At 49.0% G+C, this 23,317-nt stretch overlaps 1 protein-coding gene across 1 annotated transcript in view; it reads right to left on the minus strand.

The window, feature by feature from the left end:
• Positions 1–14,090: 14,090 nt before the first annotated feature.
• tbcd (tubulin folding cofactor D) overlaps positions 14,091–23,317 on the minus strand; it is a 35,516-nt gene continuing 26,289 nt past the window's right edge. The window contains exons 32-39 of the mRNA XM_060035789.1: positions 22,189–22,327; positions 16,584–16,705; positions 16,129–16,206; positions 15,914–16,003; positions 15,689–15,776; positions 14,756–14,865; positions 14,556–14,640; positions 14,091–14,335 (exon numbers count right to left, since the gene is read on the minus strand). Of these exons, the coding sequence (XP_059891772.1) occupies positions 14,324–14,335; positions 14,556–14,640; positions 14,756–14,865; positions 15,689–15,776; positions 15,914–16,003; positions 16,129–16,206; positions 16,584–16,705; positions 22,189–22,327 (724 nt within the window). The 3' untranslated portion in view covers positions 14,091–14,323. The remainder of the gene's footprint in view (positions 14,336–14,555; positions 14,641–14,755; positions 14,866–15,688; positions 15,777–15,913; positions 16,004–16,128; positions 16,207–16,583; positions 16,706–22,188; positions 22,328–23,317) is intronic.

Consider the following 23,317-nt stretch of genomic DNA (forward strand, 5'->3'; position numbering starts at 1 on the left):
GTCCAAGGGCACTGCTCACTGTAAGCAGCACCGAGGGCCCACACAGCCACAGCGTGGCTGACGACATCTCCATTCGTCTTGCTCGTTAATGTCTTTCCACACCAGGGTGAATTAGAAAATGTATTTTTATTTTTTTTTGTAAAAGACGCACATTATAAAAAACAATCAAACATATTAATAATCAGCGTACATTTAATATGAACGTGCCTTTCTCGGCCCTCAAGGACACCGTACCAAGATACACAAAAGTCATTAGAAATAAACAACAATAAGATAAGGGAAAATAAAAAACAATATCAATAGACGTATTGATATCTAAGGTCACTCGCACACTGCATCCAAAATTGTTGAACTTCCAACTGCTGTGAGGATCCGCCATTTTGAGAATGATTGATGCCATTCGACTGATGCGTAAAAAAAAAAAGGTTCACCATCAGGGCGATCATGTGATCCTGCTGATGTTTACATATATTAAAAACATTGCAAACTAATAATGGGTCCCGTGCTGCGTATTACTCTTATATACTTGGTTCTGAAAGGAACGGGGTCGGTAAAAAAAGAGCTTTTATGGTCTCCAAAAAAATCGGACTTGCTGTGAGTAGACGACCTTTACTCCTGTGAATGCTAATGGCTAACTAGTTAGCGCTGAGCTGCTGTTGAAAGCCTCCCTGGCTCTGTTGGGGCTCCCAGTAGACCAGCAGGGCCTACAGATGGCCTGACCTTATTAAGTCGCTGTCTAACCATTAAGTCACCACAGTTCACCAGTCAACGGTTGGGTCAAAGGTCAACGCCCATTGTCTCCGGGCCGTATCACGGTACAGGGCGGGGCCTTCGGGGGGCCCTAGGCAACACGGTTCACCGCGTGGACATGAGACAAAGAGGATGTGAGGTCTAATAGGGGAACACGGGTCGTATTACGAGGGCTGGGGGGGGGGGGTCTCATCATTAGGACCAGAGGGGGGTGGATGTCAACAAGGGCAAAGGGTTGCTTTGCTCCGATAACATACAATTAGGTATGGGATTGAGAAATTATGAAGGATTTCTGACACTTGCCATATGTACCTTCTCTAAGTAAAGGCATAGAGCAAGAGGCCCAGCCACTACGTTAAATGGGTGTTGTTATGGTCTTATGGCGATGGTTTCCACTTCAATAGCTATTGTTCTTGGCCAGTGGCTACATTACCGACTCACAATGTTACAAAACACAAAGCAAGCACACATTTGTGTATGTAAATACACACACACACACACACACACACACACACACACGACACACACACACACACACACACACACACACACACACACACACACACACACACACACACACACACACACACCATTTCCTGATTCATTCCTCATTGGCTGTTTTAACCAATCACTGCTGGTGGTTGTAAATAGAAGCCTGCCCCATCGGCCGCACCACTGTCAATGCTTCTTGCAACATAAAGTTACAGAACAACATGTCCTCAAACATTACAAACCAAATACATCAAGTCGGGGCAAACAGATGCCAACCTGTGCCTTCCGCCTGACATCACATACACATTAAAGTACCTCAGGGCAATTTGGGTGCTTTCTAGTCCCTAAACATTAGTAGTACGTCTGTCCGTGGTGGAAACCAGTGCTGGTCCTCTGCCGTGGCCAGCAGCGGTATGTGTGAGGAGGCCAGAAAGCCCAGATCCACCACAGGCTTCAAAGCTCTCTTTGTGGGATGTGGGATGAAGGAACAGAGGGGGGTTTCCAGCTAGCAGTGCCATGCTCTGGCTGCCCAGGGGTGGAGGACGGAGGCCTTGTGTGTCAGCAGACCGCCACACATCACAGCCTACCTCCAGCTCCTAGCCAGCTCCCACTCTCCAGCGACTAGCCAGCTCCAAACTTCCATCAACTAGCCAGTTCTAAACCTCCAGCTCCCAACCTCCAGCTACTAGCCAGCTCCGGACCTCCAGCCAATAGCCAGCTCCAAACCTCCAGCCAATAGCCAGCTCCCAAGCTCCAGCTCCAAACCTCCAGCCAATAGCCAGCTCCCTACCAGCGCCCACCAATTTCAATAAAACAAAAATACAACAGTCAAACATAAAAGGAACAAGAAGAAAGCAAACCAGAAGAGAACTAAACACTTCATTTCCAGCCCGTCATGTCCCACAGCAGCAGATGATAAACAGTGAGCCAGTGTGAGCCGCGGGGCGCTCTGTGCTGCAGACTGCATGTCAGAAAGCACTTCCTACAGCATGAATGACTCCTCCAAGATGACAATCGATGGTAGACCGCCCTGACAGACATCTTCTGCCGCCCTGTGCTGTCCCTGATCTACATCCCAACTCTCTCTCCCCTTTCTCTCTCTCTCTCTCTCTCTCTCTCTCTCTCTCTCTCTCTCTCTCTCATCCTAACTCTCTCTTTCGCTCTCATCCAACTCTCTCTCGTTTCCTCTCATCCTAACTCTCTCTCCTTTCGCTCTCATCCCAACTCTCTCTCTCTCTCTTTATTAGAATTGGGCACCCCCCCCCCCCCCCCCCCCCCACCCCCCCCGATCCCGCAGGGTCAAAAAAGCAGATCAGTGACGCAGATCCTTTTCAGACCGATTTCAAAGCCTTTTTTTTCCCCCGCTCCTTCGTTTGTCGTTCCTGCCTCCTCCTCCTCCTCCTCCTCTGAGCGCTGCAGTATTGCGGTGTCCCCCTTCCACCCCAACCACCCTGGAACATAAGAACGCTGATGCTGAGCGGGAAAACCCACACGGAAAAGAGAGAGAGAGGCTCCAAGAGAGAAGGCTGCTCTCGGTACACATCGCCGCGCCACCACACCGCTGATGGAAGTCATTATGGATGTGGAAGTGTAACTCCAAACCCGCCCACCACCACCACCACCACCACCCCCCCCCCCCCGGTCTGGCTCTCCCAAAATAGACCTGTCTTGAAGGGGGCCAGGACGGCCCCCGAACGGATGTGTGAACCCGGGCCCATTCCGGCAGGGCGGCAGCCTGTCATTAGGCCCACGCGACCCCCCAGGCAGACCTGCTGCAGGCGCGTGTGTGTGTGTGTGTGTGTGTGTGTGTGTGTGTGTGTGTGTGTGTGTGTGTGTGTGTGTGTGTGTGGTTGTGTGTGTGTGTGTGTGTGTGTGTGTGTGTGTGTGTGTGTGTGTGTGTGTGTGTGTGTGTGTGTGTGTGGTTGTGTGTGTGTGTGTGTGTGTGTGTGTGTGGTTGTGTGTGTGTGTGTGTGTGTGTGTGTGTGTGTGTGTGTGTGTGTGTGTGTGTGTGTGTGTGTGTGTGTGTGTGTGTGTGTGTGGGTTGTGGGTGGGGTGTCACGATCAGTGCATCATGATAAAAGATAACTGCATCCTCGACCCCTTTTATTTCCAAAGATTTCAAATCTCAAATCAATATGACGTCGCTTCGATTTTTGTAAACACTTCTATATGTGTGAGTGTGTGCATATATATGCTCAACACATGTGAAATTGGCCCGGCACACAAGCCAACAGTCTTCCCAATATCTTAAAAATGAAAGATGTCTTGTCTTTAAGAAGTATTGTTTAAAGGTGGATGTTGAGGGATATGGCTACAACCCCCTTACAACAGCAGTTTATAAAAACCATGTGTTCCTGCCTGGTAGCCCCGCAGTAAGTGTGACATTTATCATGTGAACAACTGACACGAGTCTGGCAACACACGGTCACAGTTCTAGTGAAGCGGCCGCAGGGCTGGGGGAAATTGACAAATTACAGCGTCAGAAACACATTACAGTGAAATACATTGTTTTTGATGAGCGCAGAATAATTGACCCACTTGAAAGTCACAGATTGCAGCCCTGTCATTTGGAGCTCTACCCAAAGACGCGTCAATAGCTGGAAAAGCCCTAATTACGTCTTTATGCAAAATGTCTGCCAGGGGCAAGAGATCACCGGCGATATTTACTGATGTGTTGGAATGTTTATGCTGAGGTTAGCACACAGGAGCCCACACACTGCTCTGCAACCTTCTGTCTTACGGTAAACTTTGTGGAGTGTTTATTTTAGTTTATAAAAAAAACTATCATCAGAGATCTCCTGTTATTTTGAGTGGCTGAAAGGTGAATTTTTTTCCAAAGAAACAACAACTCAATCCCAAAAATTGATGCATTATTACATTAACGAAAAGTAGCAAAAAGTAGATCCTACTTTAGTCTTTCTCTCCGATTACAATATACACTCATCCAATAAAAAGCAACAGCAGCTGGATCACCTGATTATTTAACATGCATGAAGTTTGTATTGGCAAAAAAACATACCATTTCCCCCCCCCCCCCCTTGTCTTTAACGAGGACGTGCGACGGACTGTGCATGCCTGTGGTAACAGCATTTCAACATGACTAACCCGGGGCCTTGTGTATAGGACAGGCCCTGTTCTCTTGGAGCTCATGATTCTCCATCATCTGTAGGCTTGAAGCGGCTGTCATCACGCACACAATTCACCAACAAACGCATCCAAACCAGGGGGGGGGTGTCATCAGTCATGTGAGGGCCAGCCCCCCCCCCCCCCCCCCCCCCTCTCTCTCTCTCTCTCTCTCTCTCTCTCTCTCTCTCTCTCTCTCTCTCTCTCTCTCTCTCTCTCTCTCTCTCTCTCTCTCTCTCTCTCTCTCTCTCTCTCTCTCTCTCTCTCTCTCTCTCTTACTCTGCAACACATTTACATTTAGGGCATTTAGCAGACGCTTTTATATCCAAAGTGACTTACATTAAGTACATTTGTCAGAAGAAAGAGAATCAACAATACATACAATCGCCAGGTTAACCCATTCCCAACAAACAACAAAGATAGGAGGCTGCACAGTGATAAGTACTATTTTTAAGTGCCAATACACATTGTCAAGATGGCAGAATGATGCGTCCCCTCGGTCACAGGCAGCAAACCGCACTCCAGTGGGGTCTCACTTGGGCCCAATCCCATTTCTACCCTTACCCCTTCCCCTTACCCCTCCCCCTTGTTTTGAAGGGGTAAGGGGAAGGGTAAGGGGTAGAAATGGGATTGGGCCTTACTCTCCTTCGATTCAAATCCATGCAGGGTTCTAATCTGTGAAGCCCAGCATTATGTGATGAACCGTTCAAAGGGCTGTATGGCTCCACTCTGAGAACGAATAACACACAGAGCTGTACAGTGTTTTCTCAGAATCATCAGGAACATAATGCTCTATTATGTTTCTGGTGGACGTGATATATATATATATAGCCCGTGTTTCCTCTGAGAAAGCAGCTTTCTGATTACACTATATTTGGCAGGACTTTTGTGTTGGACTGATAAATAGGGTTTAGAGGAAAGAGTTCACTTAAATTGTGGTCGTTGATGCAGATTGTGTTTCTCCCAAAATGCCCTCGAGAGACAAATTCATGAGATATTAGGCCGCTACCTGGAGGGGTCGTAATTATCCAACACAGCCACAGGCTTCATAACAAAAACAACATTGTTAACATCGATCACGGTGATGAATGGCTAACCTGATTTGAAGGGAGCGTTTTGTCTTTGAATAGCTCAGCTTTATTACGGCCACGATCTCCGATCAGAACGCAGGGTTGAGCCAAAACCGTCCCACCAGCAAAGCCACCACTACTAGCAAACTGTGCTTAGGTATCAAAGTTGGCCCCGGACGTGCAGCAGCCTATGCCCTACATTCACGTGGCGGCTCCTTCCCATACTGATGGAGCGCTCCAAAGCCACAAGTCTGGAGCCGTCGCAGGCCTGTACCCTAAAACACTAGCCTTTCTTCAGCAGCCCTCTCAACGCCAACCCCGTGGCCATGGAAGACTCAGCTCAGCGGTTAAAGGTACAGTATCAGCCTTCACAACAGGAGTAATAAAACAGTGGATTTAACCAACACTTCTGTCCGACCTGTACCCCTAGGACCCTGCTAACTGGAAGCACTCCAACTTCGCCTCCTCCTCCTTCTCCTACTCCTCCTCGAAAGTGTTTGGCTTTCTGATCCAAGAAAACAGCCATTCATCTGCAGGGCAGGAACGGCGCTGGAGAGCTTTTTAATTAACGGCGTGCTCTGACTGGCTGCCTGCGTAATGGCTTCCAAATGGTTGGCTGCGGTGGAGGCAGAGGGTTAGGGGGGGGGGGGGGGGAGGTGGGGACAATGAGCAAGGGGAGGAGGGAGGAGGAGGACGGGGACAATGAAGAAGGAGAGGAGGAGGAGGAGGAGGGACGACATTGAGCAAGGAGAGGAGGAGGAGGAGGAGGACGGGGACGACATTGAGCAAGGAGAGGAGGAGGAGGGGGAGGAGGGGACGATGAAGAAGGGAAGGAGGAGGAGGAGGAGGAGGAGGAGCGGACAATGAGCAAGGAGAGGAGGAGGAGGAGGAGGAGGAGGGGGATGACAATTAGCAAAGAGAGCAGGAGGAGGAGGGGACGATGAAGAAGGGGAGGAGGAGGAGGGGGGATGACAATGAGCAAGGGGAGGAGGAGGAGGAGGAGGGGACGATGAAGAAGGGAGGAGGAGGAGGAGGAGGAGGAGGAGGAGGAGGGGACAATGAGCAAGGAGAGGAGAAGGAGGAGGTGGTGCAGATCGCTAGAGAGAAAAACAAAGGTTGCAGAACCGGGGGGTTTGGGGGGATGGAGGTAAGGAGCTCAAACATCTCAGGTTCTGACCCTTGGCTGCCCCACAACACCCCCCCCCCCCCCCCCCCCCCCCATCCCCCCCACCATCCCACCCACACCCGCACACCCCCCCACACACGTGTGCCGGCCGCAGATTGGGAGCAGACTGAGTGGGAGCAGGCCCGGGGTGTGGCTGTGAGGGGGAGACCTGGAGCCCGTCGGGGAGTGACAGGAGTTGAGGGACAGAGCCCAGCGGAGCCATCTCTCTCAACGCCTCCACCACCTCAGCCCCCCCCCCCCCCCCCCCCCCCCCCCCGGACCCTCACCCCCCAGGGGCGTCTCTGAGTGTCTCTATGGTCCACGAGATCTGGGAAGCGTCAGGGATGGGACTCTGGGATGGGATGCGGCAGTGATTCCTGACAGATATGATGGGGGGGGGTAGACAGAGGGGATGGATCCCTCGGACTGGGGGCAGGGGGGAGGCGGGGTGGGGTTCTGCTTGAGCTGGCCCCGGCTCCTTGCGACTCCCCTCCTGCTTAAAACAAAGACCACAGACCCCTCCCCCTCCCACCCAGACATCTATCTCGGTGGAGACATGACTGGGTTCGTTAACGTTCATATTCCATCTTCTCCTTCTCCTCCATCAGCCCCCCCCCCCCCCTCCCCCCCCCTCCTTCCTCCCTCCGCCCCCTCCTCTCTCAGAGCAGAATGTCGGGCGGCTAAAGAAAGAAAGCACTCCTAGAATTAAATAAAAACATAATAAACTGGAAATCACACACACACACACACAGACAGAGAGACATGCACACACACAGACACAAACACAGAGAGACATGCACACACACACACACACACACACACACACACACACACACACACACACACACAGCACACACAGAGACACATGCACACACACACACACCCACACAGAGACATGCACACACACACACACAGACACACACAAACACACACAAACAAACAGAGGCTTTAAAGACCACCCCAGAGAGCTGACCCACCTCTGCCCCCCCCCTTGCTTCGGGCTGGCACGCCGGCCAGAACAAACTGGGCCCTCCCCCGGGGCGAGGGGGGGGGGGGGGGGCTAGGAGCCACGGGCCCGGGGCCGTGCCGCGCCTCAGGCCCCGAGGAGACGGCAGGCGGCCAGTCGTCAGCCGCTGGCTCTTGGGGAATAGCATCATCCCACGGGCCGGCCCAGGGCTCCCGGGCCCCCGGGGGGGCCCCCGCTAGCCGGAGCGGGAAGGCGGCGGTCAGGGGGCCAAGAGGGTCGAGTGGAAGCCGCGCGAGGGAACGAGCAGCTGGGAGGACCGTTCGGAGGGATGAGCTCATCGTTCTGGCCATCCGCCAGCCGCCGGGCCCTTGACCCTGGGGTCCGAGCCCCCCCCCCAGCCCCCCCCACCCCGTCATGAAGTCACTCTCCAGGCACGGCGCAGCACAGAGCCGGCCAGCCACTGTAGCATCACTGGGGGCGGACGAGACTCACACACACACACACACACACACACACACACGCACACACACACACACACACACACACACACACACATGCACGCACGCACGCACAAAGGTGCACACACACAAGCACACACACAGAAACACACACATGTGCTCGCGCTCGCACGCACGCATGCCTCAAACACTCTCTCACACACACACGCGCACCCGCCACGCACACACACAAACACACTATGCACAACGTGTCGTGTGTAGATCACAGCCCAGTATAGAGCGATCCTTTGAGACCAGCTCAGACAACCCGCAGGCTCTAGTGATCGATTCGATGAACAAACCCTCAGACCAAGAGCACGCACACGACACAACGGTTATGTCTTTAGGAAACTCGGAATTTAAACTCATGCTGGCTACTGAGTACACTGGAGAGACGGCCAAGGAGAGGCATGAGGGGATAAAAGGGAGAAGCTTCAAGGCTAATTTTAGTCTGGTTTCAGTCCTCCCCAGACTACTGTAAAACAAGAGAATATCTTTCAGCAGGACCTTGGGCCCACGCTGCCGTTAAGTCATGTCTATCGGTCTAAGCTCCGCCCCCTTGCCCTCGAAGGACAGATACCCGAGCAACAAGATATTTCCCAGAAGGCCTTGAGGCGCTCTCGGCAGGATTTGTGATGTCATTTTAAACACAGATAGACCAGTTGGCTGTCGACTTGGATATTTGGATCTGGATCCCAGATAAGACCAGAGCATCTGTCCTTCAGTGTTCCGACGTGAAGCCGTCAACGTGTTTTTGATTTGAAACAAATTCAATCGCATTACGGACACACACAAAAACACAAACACAGACACAAAAAGAAACACGAGAGACAAATTCATACACATGAATCACAAACACAAGACACAAACGCACGCCTTACACAAACACAGATACAAATACGGGCGCATACAACTCAAACACACACACACACACACACACACATGTAAACAAACACGGTGGAACGCTGATAAATACAGACATTCCTCCTCAAACAGACCTGCCTGTATGGGTCAGAGACACCACCACAGCAGAGGAATGTGCGGCATGCTGTGGCTGATAAGGATGGTGAAATTAGTTCAGGACAGCCATGATAAGGAGAGATAATCACCTTCAACCCTGAAGTGCTGTGTACTACTACTACTACTACACACAGACACAGCTAATGGTCGCTAGGGAAACCTAGCCGACCTCGAAAGAAGTGCTTTTAGTACAAATAATACGATGTCCACCTTCAAAACAGTATATACATTGGGTGTTGATTCCAAAACCAAAGGACAGTCAAGGTTTATACGGTTCCTAATTGCAAGTACATTGCTTTAAGGACATTTATAACCGTTGGTCAGTAAAAGGGCACTTTTTTACTTTTACTTATTCAATTAGCCAAATAGTTGAAAACCGGCGCATACACGCACATGTCAATGTGCGTGTGTGTGTCCACCTGGTACATACAAATCCAACTACCAATTAACCTGTGGTCCTCTAAGTAACACAGCTTAGCAAGGAACCTGCACGGGGCAGAGGGGTCCAGCTGCCTCTGTGTTCAAATGACATATAATTCCCTACAACAACGTGGTCATTTGTCTGAGTGCAGGGCACATGTTTGGCGTACTGCTGATTATGGCCTGCTGGATGCATATGACGGCTGTGGCTTCCTGGAGTATCACCACATCAGCTGTCATTTTTTATAATCATAGCATCGGTGCTATTTCTAACCAATCATGTAATTATCATATCTCAGCTATTTCCATCGGTCGTGTAATTATCATATTCGGTCATTTCTACTGCCATTTATTTTTTACAATATCTTGGTTACATTTATCTTTTTGTAAATATATATATATATATATATATAACAACATGATAGTTTGACTTTCATCGAACTGCTTATTGCTCAATGGTTTGATTGCTGGTCAGATCTGGGGTCACAAACTAAAGTAGGGGCACTATGCACCATTGAGAAAGAAAAGGCGTTTCCTTGTCATGGCTATTGTCATGAAGGTTACTTTTAATCCTGTTGACTTAATGTTCCTTTGAAATTGTCTCTTTTAGTTGAAAGGCACAGTATGGCTGAGCACATACAAAGGGGCAGGCATCAAATACATTACGCTTTTACATCGTGTTATGTACATAATCAACACCAACATGTTTTGGACGGTTGAGGCATTGCAAGGATTCTTTAGGTCAAGTAAGTTCACGCAACACACACACACACACACACACACACACACACACACACACACACACACACACACACACACACACACACACACACACACACACGCGCACACACACACACTTCAGGCCAATCCGAAGGAGGTCAGTAATTAGCAGGTTGTCGTGGGGTCAGGCCATTCAACTTGGGATCTGTGTCAGCAGTCCTTTCTGTTTTCTTTTATCTGTTGCCTTAGCGAAACATAGCAACTCTTACGCTACAATTGAGAAGAAAAAGGGCAAAAACAACAACACACAATGACCGGTGGTTAACGACTCAGCCCTAAATGTTCTGTTCACTGGAACACGGGCTGGAGGTCCACTTATCCCTGCCCCGTGAACCTCCACTCCATAAATCGAGCTAAACGAGCACCTGGACTGTTACTGTCGCTAATCACACAAACGAGCAACACCAGGTGTGGGTTGGAAAACACAGGAAGTATCAGAGTATAGTCCCACCTGGTAATAATCAGCTCTCTCAACAACAGACAACAGTTCCAGTGTAGGCCCAGTTCAGACCCAGTACAGGCCCAGTTCAGACCCAGTACAGGCCCAGTTCAGACCCAGTACAGGCCCAGTTCAGATCCAGTATAGGCCCAGTTCAGACCCAGTTCAGGCCCATTTTAAGCCTCAGCAGCATACCTTAATCATCAAAAAAACGGTTTCCTAAAAAGGTTGTTGGGCAAAGAGGAGGCAAACCTCCAACTTTGTTCCTAAAGCCTAAAGAGGAGCTACAGCTGCAGTAGCTTTCATGTCTGTGTCATCAGGAGAATAATCCTCAACTGAACGGGAATTTGACTGGACTTTGTATTACAAAGTAGATTAAATTGCAAACATATCTTTCAGAATGTTTAGTACTCTGTTGCTACTCAAGTTTTTTATTTCCATTTTAACTGCCTTAACAGTGCTTTTACCTTGTTATTACGAGTCTGTTTTACAATGGTTAGTTTGTAGCTTAAGAAAAAAAAAACTCTAGGTTAACTTCAGGGCAAACAGAGTAAACATGGGTTGGTGCTTTCTCTGTTGAGTCGCTGATTGCTCGGAGGAAATGAGCTTGATTATCTACGCGTCTGTAATGCTGATCGCAATCTGGGGATCAGGAGGAACAGAGAGAAGTCTTCCGAGTCGAAAGACATCTGTGAATAGCGTAGTGGATGTTTCCTAAAATATATAATAATGGCTTCTCGTTAAACTCAACCATTTCGCTGCAAAAATTCATAGTTAGAGTGACTCCACTTCATATATCCCGAGTTTGCCAACAAATGAATAAAAAGCCATTCATGCTGCACACAGCTCAGCATTGTGGAGCTCTAACCTGCTCCTAAGTATATAGAGTGTATTTAAGTGTATTTAAGAGAGTGAACCCAGTGCCCACAACCACCAGTTAGGTTTCCATCCATTATACCAAGTCTAATTCCAACCAAACCCCATAACAGGGTATACAGCTAAATAGGCAAAAACAAACGTTTTCCTGGACAATTAACTTTCTTTGAATCCCATAAGTACAACAGTGGAAAGTGCAAGGAGGCTATGTCCTAATATCACACCAAAGTGAGTCAATGAGGGAGTATAGCCCCCCCCCCCCACCTCTTGGCCCTCCTAAAAGGGCACCATTGTACAAAAGGGAGAGAGAGAGCGAGAGCGATCGCCATGGCTACTGGCGACCAACTGTAAGCCTTTTAGAATTATTAGCATTCCTCTCTTCCTCTTGAGCACTGTAGCAGAGCTGCTCGCTTCACCATCAATCCTCCTGAGAGAGAGACAGAGTGAGAGAGAGAGAGGGAGAGACATGGAGTGAGAGAGAGATGGAGAGGGGGAGAGTGAGAGATAGAATCTCAGAGAGAGAGAGACATGGAGGGAGGGAGAACGAGAGACATAGAAGGAGAGAGGGAGATAGACTGAGAGAAAGAAACTCAGAGAAAGAGAGAGAGACATGGAGGGAGAAAGAACGAGAAACATAGAAAGAGAGAGCGAGGGAGAGAGAGAGAGAGAGAGACACACACACACACACACACACACAGGGGCGGCACACCATTTCTTTCAATGGCCAAACACCGGAATTCCCATCTAGCTGGGGAATTAATTAAAGTCGAATTATGGGGCGGCGGCGGCACGATATAGAGCGACCCGAGATAAAACCCGACAGCACCCTGGAAGGAGGGGGGGAGGGAGACATGAGCCTGACTGAGGGTGGGTGTGTGCCCTGGAGGACGCTGGGTTGGCTGAGCCAGAGCCATGGGTGTCACCGCTAGAGACAATATGGGCCATTGATAGCCAAAGCCTCCATCTATCTTCTGGGCTGGACCCACCCATAGTGGTGCGATGACGTGGATCACCTCATCGCGTGCTGATCAAAATAATAATCAGGGGGTTTATGAAATTGAGGACATTTTATGAGCATTTAATGAAATCATGTGTCCTGTATTGCTGATAAGAGGGACGATGTTATACATCGCCGGGAACAGCCCGGGCCTGTGGTGTATGTTGGTGTCATTGGTTAAGGGACCGACCGAGTGAAGGAAGCCATCACTGAGTTGATTGTTCATCAAGGTCATTCATGGATATCGTTATCAATGCCCCCCCCCCCCCCCCCCCCCCCGACACTAGAGCCCAAAGCACAGATTTCGGTTCATATTGGCGGCGAGAGCCGATGATGAAATGGAAACATCTATATCTATATATATCTATATATATATATACACACATACAATTTTTTTTTCAAGCTTATTTGACAGTACAGAGTTGAAATGGGGAGACAGAGTGAGGGGGGGGGGGGGGGGGAATGACCTGCAGTAAAGGTCCACAGGTCGGACTCGAACCCGCGACCACTGCAACGAAGGCCGGAGCCACTATGGTACCACTACGCCACCGTAACACCCGGAATCATATTGTTTTAATGGAGCAAAACAAACCGGACAAACGTCGTGGAGCCATCATTTTGGCTCGTTTCATTTAGGACACGAGTCTATTATGGATGAGTCGATACTGAAACAATATTTTAGTGTCAGTCCCGACACGGCTCTGTGCTTAAAAATAAGGACAATTAAACATTATTCACCGTTCTCAAAACAGCAGGCCTAACCTTTTCTTAGCTCTGTAGACTACATTCTGCCCACTGAACTGACATACATGGGTCTCTGATTTAAAAATAAGCACCAGTAAAAAAGAGAGAAAATTAAAACCCATATTCATTGAGTGACCAGACGTGCCGTTCACGCCGCAAGAATGCACTGCCCTCAAAGAAATGATCAAACTTCCTTCCGTTTGAAAGCGTGGGCACATTAAAAAAAAAAACCATGTGAATCGGCTGCAGAATTCCCTGCTTCTCAATGGTAAAAGTAATAAAACTCCATCATTAATTGCCTTACAGCCGATGTAATGCAATAGGGTCCAGATTCCGTGGCCCCAGGGCTGCCGGGCCGGCGAATGGTTAGCAGGCCCCGGCCCCGGCCAAACCCAGGCTGTCCAATCAGAAAACAACTGCATCTTTGTTAGCGTGGGACAAGCGAGCGGGCAGAAACAATGCCGCTCCTATTGGGAGTCTAATGAGAAGGCCCGGTGACACCACCGGCCCTGTCCGGTCTTGTCCGGTCCCGTTCTGCTCGCTGGCTACAGGACGAGGGAACTGTTAACTGGCCTGGGACTGCTCCAGAGAGCTGGGGGGGGGGGGGGTTCCTCCGACTGCTCACTGCTAACTGCCCAGTTTGATGGCTGGTCCCATTTGGGTTCACCAGCATAAGGGAGAAGAATTAATCAACTTTGAGAAAATATAGATATCTTCCTTTCATAAATAATCACCACAAAAATGCCTTGGTGTTTTCATCTATTTATTTTTGCCCAACAATCTTTACTTTTTGCACTCCAACTGTGATTAGAACGGTTAAAACGGATTTGAACGGTGAACATTTATATTGCGCTAATGGTAAGTGGTTCTGGACTGCGGAGCATGGTGGTCAATTCGGCCCTCATCGACCGTCCTCTACGTTGTGCCTCTGCGTTGTTCCTCTACGGTTGCATGCTGAGGGGTTGCTGGTGTCAGCCGGCCTGCTAGGCGGGGCTCTGTCACAGGAAGAGAGGATTCAAAGTTAATCAGAGTAAAAAAAAAATCAAACACGCAAAGTGGAAGAACTAGCCAAAGTGATCAGAATACCTTATACCTAATACCGAACACACACGTTTCAACCTCAAATGATTACATTTCACGCCACACGGCGTCAAGCTTGATCAGTGCCCAGATCCACTTGTGTACATCTTAGGGCATGCTATCCCTTACAGTTACCTTAGCAACTAGCTGGGGCCGGGGTACCCCCAGCATGTCAGAGAGCTGATTCCTGAACGTCCGGACGGTGGCGAGGTCATTCTCCCTGGAACGCACATCGGGCAACGCAACGTGAGAGACGAACACGCGCATACACACAGAAACACGCTTGAAAATAGACGAGGGACACTGCGATCGCAGCGCTCACGTCCACCACTGACCAGTTAGTGTCGCTCAAAAGGGTCATGGCCTCGTCCAGAACCTCGGCGTCGACCACGTCGTCGTAGGTCAGCAGCATCTCGTACATCTGGCCGGCTGTTTCTTTTCTCACCTGCGGAATGGAGGTGAATGGTGGTGGCATGGAGAGATGAAGATTCAATGAGCAACAACCTTCACCTAGACTGGCCGAACACCAGGACGAACACCAAATTGTAACGCGGACCAGTCAAATGTCTCATTTTGCCATTCTCTCCATAAGCTTCTCATTTACCCAATTGCCACCATTCCGCTGAACAAGAAATGTCCGTAACACTGCAGTGTTTCCCCTACCATTGTTCAGGCCTGGCGGCCCGCCAGGCCAACGAGCGCCCCCGCCAGGCCAACAACCGGCCAAAAAAACGAAAAAAAAAAACGAAAAAGAGAAAAAAAAGAAAAAACGAAAAATAAATAAATAATAATTCGGTGTCGCGCGTGCGCAGATGATGCCCCATCATAACGGACAATCTGACCGCATTAAGTTATATCATCATTAGCATGGCAGAGCCATTCTTCCAAAAGCCTAGAAAGATTAAGTGTAGCAACCAGCCATGCTCACTGTGTTCATAATAAAATAAGTGTATTGTAAATAAAATGAGTGTATTGTAAATAAAATGAGTGTATTGTAAATAAAATTAGTTTATTGTTAATAACGTGTTTATTGAATCATTATCAACTTGTGATGGCTAAGCAAGTGTTTTATATGGAAATAACCAACAAATACTCTAGCATCCCGTGAAAAATGTATAACAAATCACACTATCAGCTCTTACCACCGGGCCTAAAAAAAATTCTAGGGGAAACACTGCACTGTATTCAATTATTTCTCCAAAACCAATAACAGTGATGAAGTGATACAGTCGCGTCCCGATTGATCCGATCCTAAATGGCAGACTCACCGCAAACAAGCCATGGCCCAGCAGCACCAGCAGCTGGGACAGAACCAACTTCCGGACCGGCCCCCGGAACTGGATCAGCCCACAGAACCTAGAGCAAGGGGGCCACCGCGACCATGTCATGTCAACACACTTTTTCCCCTCACACGCACAAACCCACGTTCCACCACGTGAAACGTGTACACAAAACCGATTTAAATCGGGTCGATTGGTTGAGTCGGGACTCACACAGCGATGCAGGAGGGAAGCTTCTGCATACTCATGGACCTCTTGATCTCCTCTTTGCAGAGCGCCAACAGGTCTACGCAGAACGGATGGCTGCAGAGATGAAGAAACAAAATTCCAAGATTGTTTCCTCGAATCCGTACTTCCTGGATACAACCGCAGCATGATGCGAGGCTGAACTACGACAGCATGTCAAACCACCCCTCGGCGACGCTTACTCTTCTTGAGTGGCGAAGACCTCAAAGCAGTTGTTGGAGAGTATCATATCGAGCATCTTCAGCAGAGGAATGGACACCCTGCGGAGAGAGACAGACACGTCAACACAGGGGCACCGGGGGAGTCCGCTCCAGACTCAAGCTCCTCCCACTGCTCTTCAACTCTGCTAGACAGCGTGTTGACGACGCTGAACGATCACCAACATCTGTGTGTGTGAGAGTGAATGAGTGAGTGAGTGAGTGAGTGAGTGAGTGAGTGAGTGAGTGAGTGTGCGCGTCTGTGTTTGTGTGTGAGTGTGTGTCTCTGTATGTGTGTGTGTGTCTCTGTATGTGTGTGTGTGTCTCTGTATGTGTGTGTGTGCGTGTCTGTATGCGCGTGCGTGCATACGTGTGTGTGTGCACGTGCATGCGTGCTTGCGTGCATGCGTGGCTCTGTGTTTGCGTGTGCGCGTGCATACCGGTCATGGCGAAGGTTGTCTTTGAAGACCTTCAGCAGGGCGTCTCCGAAGTGGCCCAGGGCGGTGCTGTCCTGCTGGATGCCCTTCAGGTGCTCGAACAGGGACTGGGACGAGAAGCGGACCTGGAGGAGGTAAACAGACGGCCCACGTCATTGAGCGTCACCGCTACTTCACGTGACCTCACCCTAACGCTACTGCCACACCGGGCCATGCTCGGTGGCATGGAGGTCAAGACGAGGCTAACCTCTGTCTGAGTCTATCTATGTTGTTTTTCTATGAACACATCCTAGGAAAACACAGCACCACATACAACGGGAATGCCCATACGATGTAGTAAATGATACGTGAGCAATGCGGTCTAACTAGTGCTAATATACAGACAAAAGGAGGGCCTAACAACAAATTGTTCTGGGCCACATGCCACACCATATTTCAGACATGCAACTCTCGCTGAACTATAATAAATAACAGTAATTTCTTTTTCTTTTTTTTTTACTATGGCACAAACCAGTGAACCCTGGAAACAACTCGAGTTACATTATATGATGATGAGGATGATATATTTTGCCAGACTATTTGCCAGAAACCTAATGAAATCAACCTGTCACTTCGCTGGAGAAAGAAAACAACCGACTAATGGCCGTTCTTTGTGGGCTTTACTTTTTTCCGCTCTTCCCCGCTTCAGACCTTTGATTAAAGATGGCGATAGCAACTGCAGTTCAAATCAGGACAAAAGAAGTCAACCCAAATACTTTCTCCCCATGGCTTTTGTGTGTGTGTGTGTGTGTGTGTGTGTGTGTGTGTGTGTGTGTGTGTGTGTGTGTGTGTGTGTGTGTGTGTGTGTGTGTGTGTGTGTGTGTGTGTGTGTGTGTGTGTGTGTGTGTGTGTGTGTGTACGCACGTGTGCTGGTGAATGTGAGTGAGCTTGTGTATATTATATGGATACGTGTGAGAACAGTCAATTCCAAAGAGATGGATGCTGTGTTGGCTTGGTTTCCCCCAACACGGCCCTGTCCAAACATATCAGAGCTCACAGCCTCCGAGGGTCTAGGAGGAAAATAACTGGGGGGGAGGGGGAGGGAGGGGATGGAGGTGAGGCAGAGAAGGGGGAGAAGGGGGAGGGAGGAGATGGTGTTGGAGAGCAGCGATGGCTAAACGGAGCCAACAAAGTGCCAGAAAACCGCACTGAGGGAATAGGCTTACGGCTATTGTTGGCAGGTGTCCACTCGCATTGCCATCCTCTGTGCTCTGTGAGCGCTCGGGCCAAAGAAGAAAAAAAGGCCCGGGCCATATTTTTCTTCATTAGAACCGTAAACAGAGTACAAATGTAAGAAACGACCAAAGCCCCACCAATCCTCTTTTGATGGCCTGGAGGCAGCTCTCTTAAGACGGGCTCCTTCAGTCCCAAGGCCCACCGCGGGAGAAGGGCAGCGGGCCTAACCCTACCGCTGGAGTGAGGGGAGCGCGGAGGGAGCGTGGACCAGGGCAGGTCATCACTGTGCTCAGACCCTCCTACCCTGTAGTGCTTGTGTCCCTAGTCAACTTGTCGGCTTTTGTTGAGCATTGACTAAATAAAAGTATGTCCCGTTATTCTTCAGTGCAAATGCACACTTTCTGATGCGTTTGACGGGTGACAAGCGTGTACTTATTCTCAGTCGCTTGGGATACAAGCGTCTGCTAAATACCCTAAATGTTAATCCAATGATGATCCTTCAGATCACTCCGACGTGGAGGTAACTTATCCATTGCTTTGGGCTTTGCCAGCGTGTTGCGTGCAGGGAGTGAAAAACAACAGGGTCTGTTGAGCCTGTGGACGCCCTCTTTATACAGCCTGCTCTTCGGCAAACCGTGGACACAAAGCTGTTTAGGAATATTGGTTTCAGCCGTCGCAGCGTTCCAGCGTTACTCCGACGGCACGGAGCCGAGGTGATGGCTGAAGGAATGTGCTGGAAAATCCTTCATGCATTCTTCCTTAATTATGCGGTCCTCATAAAATAAAAGACGTTTTTAATAGAGGTTTGCTGTTGCCCCGCAATATTACCCTTCTCTCGTCTCTGTCATCGCCCAGATGTTTCTCTGAGAGCCGTACCAAACCGATGTGGCAAGACTCCACGCTGGCTCATTGACGCGGACAAGGTGGTCATGCAGATGTATGATATTGATTGAAGCGTGTTTGTCAAAAATATATCACTGATGAACATTTAAGCCGCATGTGGTGCCAGTTTGCAGTTTGGTGGTCAAAACCCGAGCCAGGTACTTGTAAAAACTGTCCAACTCTACTCTGCGGCGTAGTAGCCTCTAAAGCAGTCATCTCAAGTCCAGAAGTTGGACAAAGCTACAGTATAGACCTCCAATGCGATCACTACAGTGAGTGTAGCAGCTGTAGAAGAGTTTAAATTGGTGTACCCTGATTTGGCATCGTTGCTTATGCAAACGGGTCCCGATACCTCTTCTAAAGCCAGAGTGTCATCTGGTTTCACGTCCGAGTTTTCGCCTCGTAGTAGTTTGTTTGTTTTCTGTTTTGAAAGATCACAGCCAGACAGATATATTTGTCCCTCCAAGTCGATGGTCAGCCATATCACGTTCTCTGTGGCTCCGCCAGTCAGCTGAACCGCAGCTGAACCGGGGCTGACCTTCAGCTCCCCGCCCCAAGGAACATGATTGGTCGAAACTCATTTGAGCTAAAACAAATAAAAACGTGCATATTTGAGCAGGTTGATCAGGTTTCTTCTGTTCTGATTTGTGAGACTGCTGCTCCGGGGAACATTTGCATTGTGCAACATTTTGTAGTAATAGATCTCGTCAAAGTACACGAGTAGTTATTTGACTGAAATCCATCGGAGTTTAACAACATGTTACAAATCACAGCGAGACCATCGACTCATACACCGATTGAACGTTGTTTCGGGACAACTCCACCTAGGCCTCCGTGAGCGCTGCGTTCCGTCTGAATTGGAAGCTACAGCGCGCCTTGCTGGCCAGACACGGAATGAAAGGGCCCCGGGAATGATGTGCGATCAGCCGAGATGACGCAGACTGTCCCAGCAGCAGCAGCATCCCTGAGGAGCAGCATAAACAAGCAGGTCCTGCAGGGATCAGGAAGCCTGGCGCCTGCCCCGGCACGTTCCCTCTCACTCAGCCTCCGAGCGGGGGAGGAACCGGTGTGGCAGACACAGGGAGAGCGAGGCCAGGTCATCAGACATTTAGAAAAAAAAATGTTTGGGAGAGACAGAAAGAAAGGGGGAAAAAAAGTGGGATGAAATGACAATCTTGGTGTTGGTGAAACCGTTGGTGAAACTAAGGGAGGTGGTGGGGGATGGGGCATGTTCCCAGGTGTGTGTGTGTGTGGGGGTGTTTTGGTGTGTGTGTGTGTGTGTGTATATGTCTGTGTGCGTGTATATGTCTGTTTCAATTTGTGTGTTTCGCTGTTTGTTTGTGGGTGTGTGTGTTTGTTTTGGTGTGTGTGTGTTGGTGTGTGTTGGTGTGTGTTTTGGTGTGTGTGCATGAGTGTTTAAGTGTGGGTGTTTAAGTTTGTGTACTTGTGTGTGTGTTTTAGTGTGTGTACTTGTGTGTGTGTGTGTGTGTGTGTGTGTGTGTGTGTGTGTGTGTGTGTGTGTGTGTGTGTGTGTGTGTGTGTGTGTGTGTGTGTGTGTGTGTGTGTGTGTGTGTGTGTGTGTGTGCGTGCGTGCGTGCGTGCGTGTGTGTGCGCGTGCATGGGGAGTCTGGTCGACAGTCATTTTCGAGAGCCTGGTGACAGATGCATGTTGTTCTTCCGTTTGCCTCGTTTGTGCTGCGGCACTGGCCTGTGAGACACGGATTGTTTGGGGCACCTGTGAGTGCGGGAAACCCATTGACGCTGACGGGTACAGACGCGCCCCAGTCCAGGTACGACCAGGGCCTTTGAGCAACGCGCAGTGCATTCTGTCCCACATACAGATTGGCACCTGCCAGCCAAACCAGATCACATTTTTTTATGTCTCCAGTTCTGAGGAGCTGGGCGTAAGAAGAGCCTCTTCTTGTTTTGATTTCCTTGGGCCAATTTTGTTGTTGGGTTTCAGACCCACTTTCTAGACTTTCTTGTTTTTCAGTTGTTTGGGAAAAGGCCTTCTCCCATAATTTGTCAGTCATACAGTAACGCAACACAAGGCTGGGAGGGAAAGCTGTTGCAATGGCACAACCTAGAGGAGGGGAAAGGTGCAGAACTAACAGGGAATATATGTTCCTCAAATGATTGGCAATTGAGAATCACAAACCCTTGATACTTTTTTCTACTACTTCACGCTATCTAAAACAATTAGAATTAGTTACAATTTATTGCTACTGATTAATTGAATTACTTTACTTAATTACAGCCAATCACTTACTACTAATTTGCTACTGCTCAATTTGATAATTCAATATCATTATTATTTAAATTTAGGTAAATTCATCAATCCGGCATTTATCAATTTATAAAATAACAACCTAAAAAGTTAACCAAAAGAGAAAATCATCAAGTAATCTAATAAAGGTGGACCACCACAACATTATAGTGGACCGGACTACACTTCTATAGTGCACCAGACTAGATCACTAAAGTGGACAGGACTATAGCATTATAGTGGACCGGACTAGACCATTATAGTGGACCGGACTAGTTCACTATAGTGGACCGGACTAGATCACTATAGTGGACCGGACTAGATCACTATAGTGGACCGGACTAGACCATTATAATGGACCGGACTAATTCACTTTAGTGGACCGGACTAGTTCACTATAGTGGACCGGACTAGACCATTATAATGGACCGGACTAATTCACTTTAGTGGACCGGACTGGTTCACTTTAGTGGACCGGACTAGTTCACTATAGTGGACCGGACTAGATCACTATAGTGGACCGGACTAGACCATTATAATGGACCGGACTAGACCATTATAGTGGACCGGACTAGACCATATAGTGGACCGGACTAGACCATTATAGTGGACTGGACTAGACCATTGTAGTGGACCGGGCTAGACCATTATAGTGGACCGGACTAGACCATTATAGTGGACCGGACTAGACTACTAAAGTGGACCGGACTAGATCATTATAGTGGACCGGACTATACCATTATATTGGACCGGACTAGACCATTATAGTGGACCAGAGTAGATCACTAAAGTGGACTGGACTAGACCATTATAGTGGACCGGACTAGACTACTAAAGTGGACCGGACTAGATCGCTATAGTGGACCGGACAAGACCATTATAGTGGACCAGGCTAGACTACTAAAGTGGACCGGACTAGACCATTATACTGGACCGAAATAGACCACTAGTCGACCAGACACGAACACTATGGTGGACCAGACTAGACAACTGTAGTGGACCAGGACAACACCAGACCAGCAAAGTGGCCCAGACTACATCAATATAGTGGACCGGGACCCGACTAGACCACTAAACTGATCCGGACTAGATCAACATAGTGGACCGGGACCGGACTAGACCACTTAACTGATCCGGACTAGATCAACATAGTGGACCGGGACCGGACTAGACCACTTAACTGATCCGGACTTGATCAATGTAGGTGACCAGGACCAGCCTTGACCCCCCCCCCACGGGGCCTACCGTGGAGCTGGTGAGCCCGCCCACGGACACGGTGAGGCCCAGCAGCGTGTGGTAGCGGTAGTGCTCCAGGCCCAGCAGCTGAGTGATGTAGGGGAAGGCGTGCGAGGAAGCGTTCCAGTTCAGAGTGGTCCCCGTCTCACTGGAACACACAGGGAACATATGTGTCATCGAGGGCACATAAAGACTGGGACCAGAACATAAGTACTCTCCCTCCGGTGAAACCCGTTCATATTTTACGATCTCAGAGGTCCCATGGGCTCTGCCGGAAGGGGCGGACTTACGAGCTCTGTTAAGGCTGGGTGTTCAAACATAAAGCTGGAAGCTCCGTCTCTTCATATACTTTGGAAAATGGAAATAATTGCAGGTTCTAGTATACGTTAGTAGTGTAGGTAATATTAGTTCACAAATGTTACATGTAGGAGGGTAAAGCACAGGTCTAGCTCATAGCAGTGTTACAGTACAGACAAAACTAATCAAACTCATCGACTCACTCTGACATCCTCTAAGCTGGGGCTAAGGCACGCTTACAGAGAGGGACAATGGTAGGATGACATATAGTATCATATTCCCTACTTCTTAGTGTTGCCAAATAAGACAGGGAATAAGCGCAGCACTAAAAACCTAGGGATGAACGCATGGATGATTCTCCAGGATTTGATTGGGTGGTTCAAAAAGGGACAGAACCAGCTTGCCAGCTTTGCGTAAGCCAGTCGCATGCTTCATATGAAGGGGAGTGGCAACGCTGGCATCGTATTATTAAGTCAAAATGCACGCCTTGGTTGTCGTCAGACACTAAACCCCTTAGGGGTAGAGGTCATAGGTTTATTACATTTAAATCAAACGATACAATAAACAGATTTTTGGGGGGCGGATTTGGTTGAATTGGTGAACGTCAAGACTATGGAAATGAGCTAAGAAAAGCCTACATTTACATTCACAAACGAGTCATTTTGTCTTTCAGTCTTTCATCCAAACAAGTCACAGACCTCGGGGCTCGAAGCCAGAACCCTTTGGCTGGGAGTCAAACATTCACACGCCTGCCCCAGGGGACATCTGCACTGGGTTTTCAAAACATACCCGAGATTCATGTGACAACCTGCGTCTAACCTGCGGGGACACAGATGAAAGG

Source organism: Gadus macrocephalus, chromosome 2 (assembly GCF_031168955.1).
Source record: "Gadus macrocephalus chromosome 2, ASM3116895v1".
NCBI lineage: Eukaryota > Metazoa > Chordata > Actinopteri > Gadiformes > Gadidae > Gadus > Gadus macrocephalus.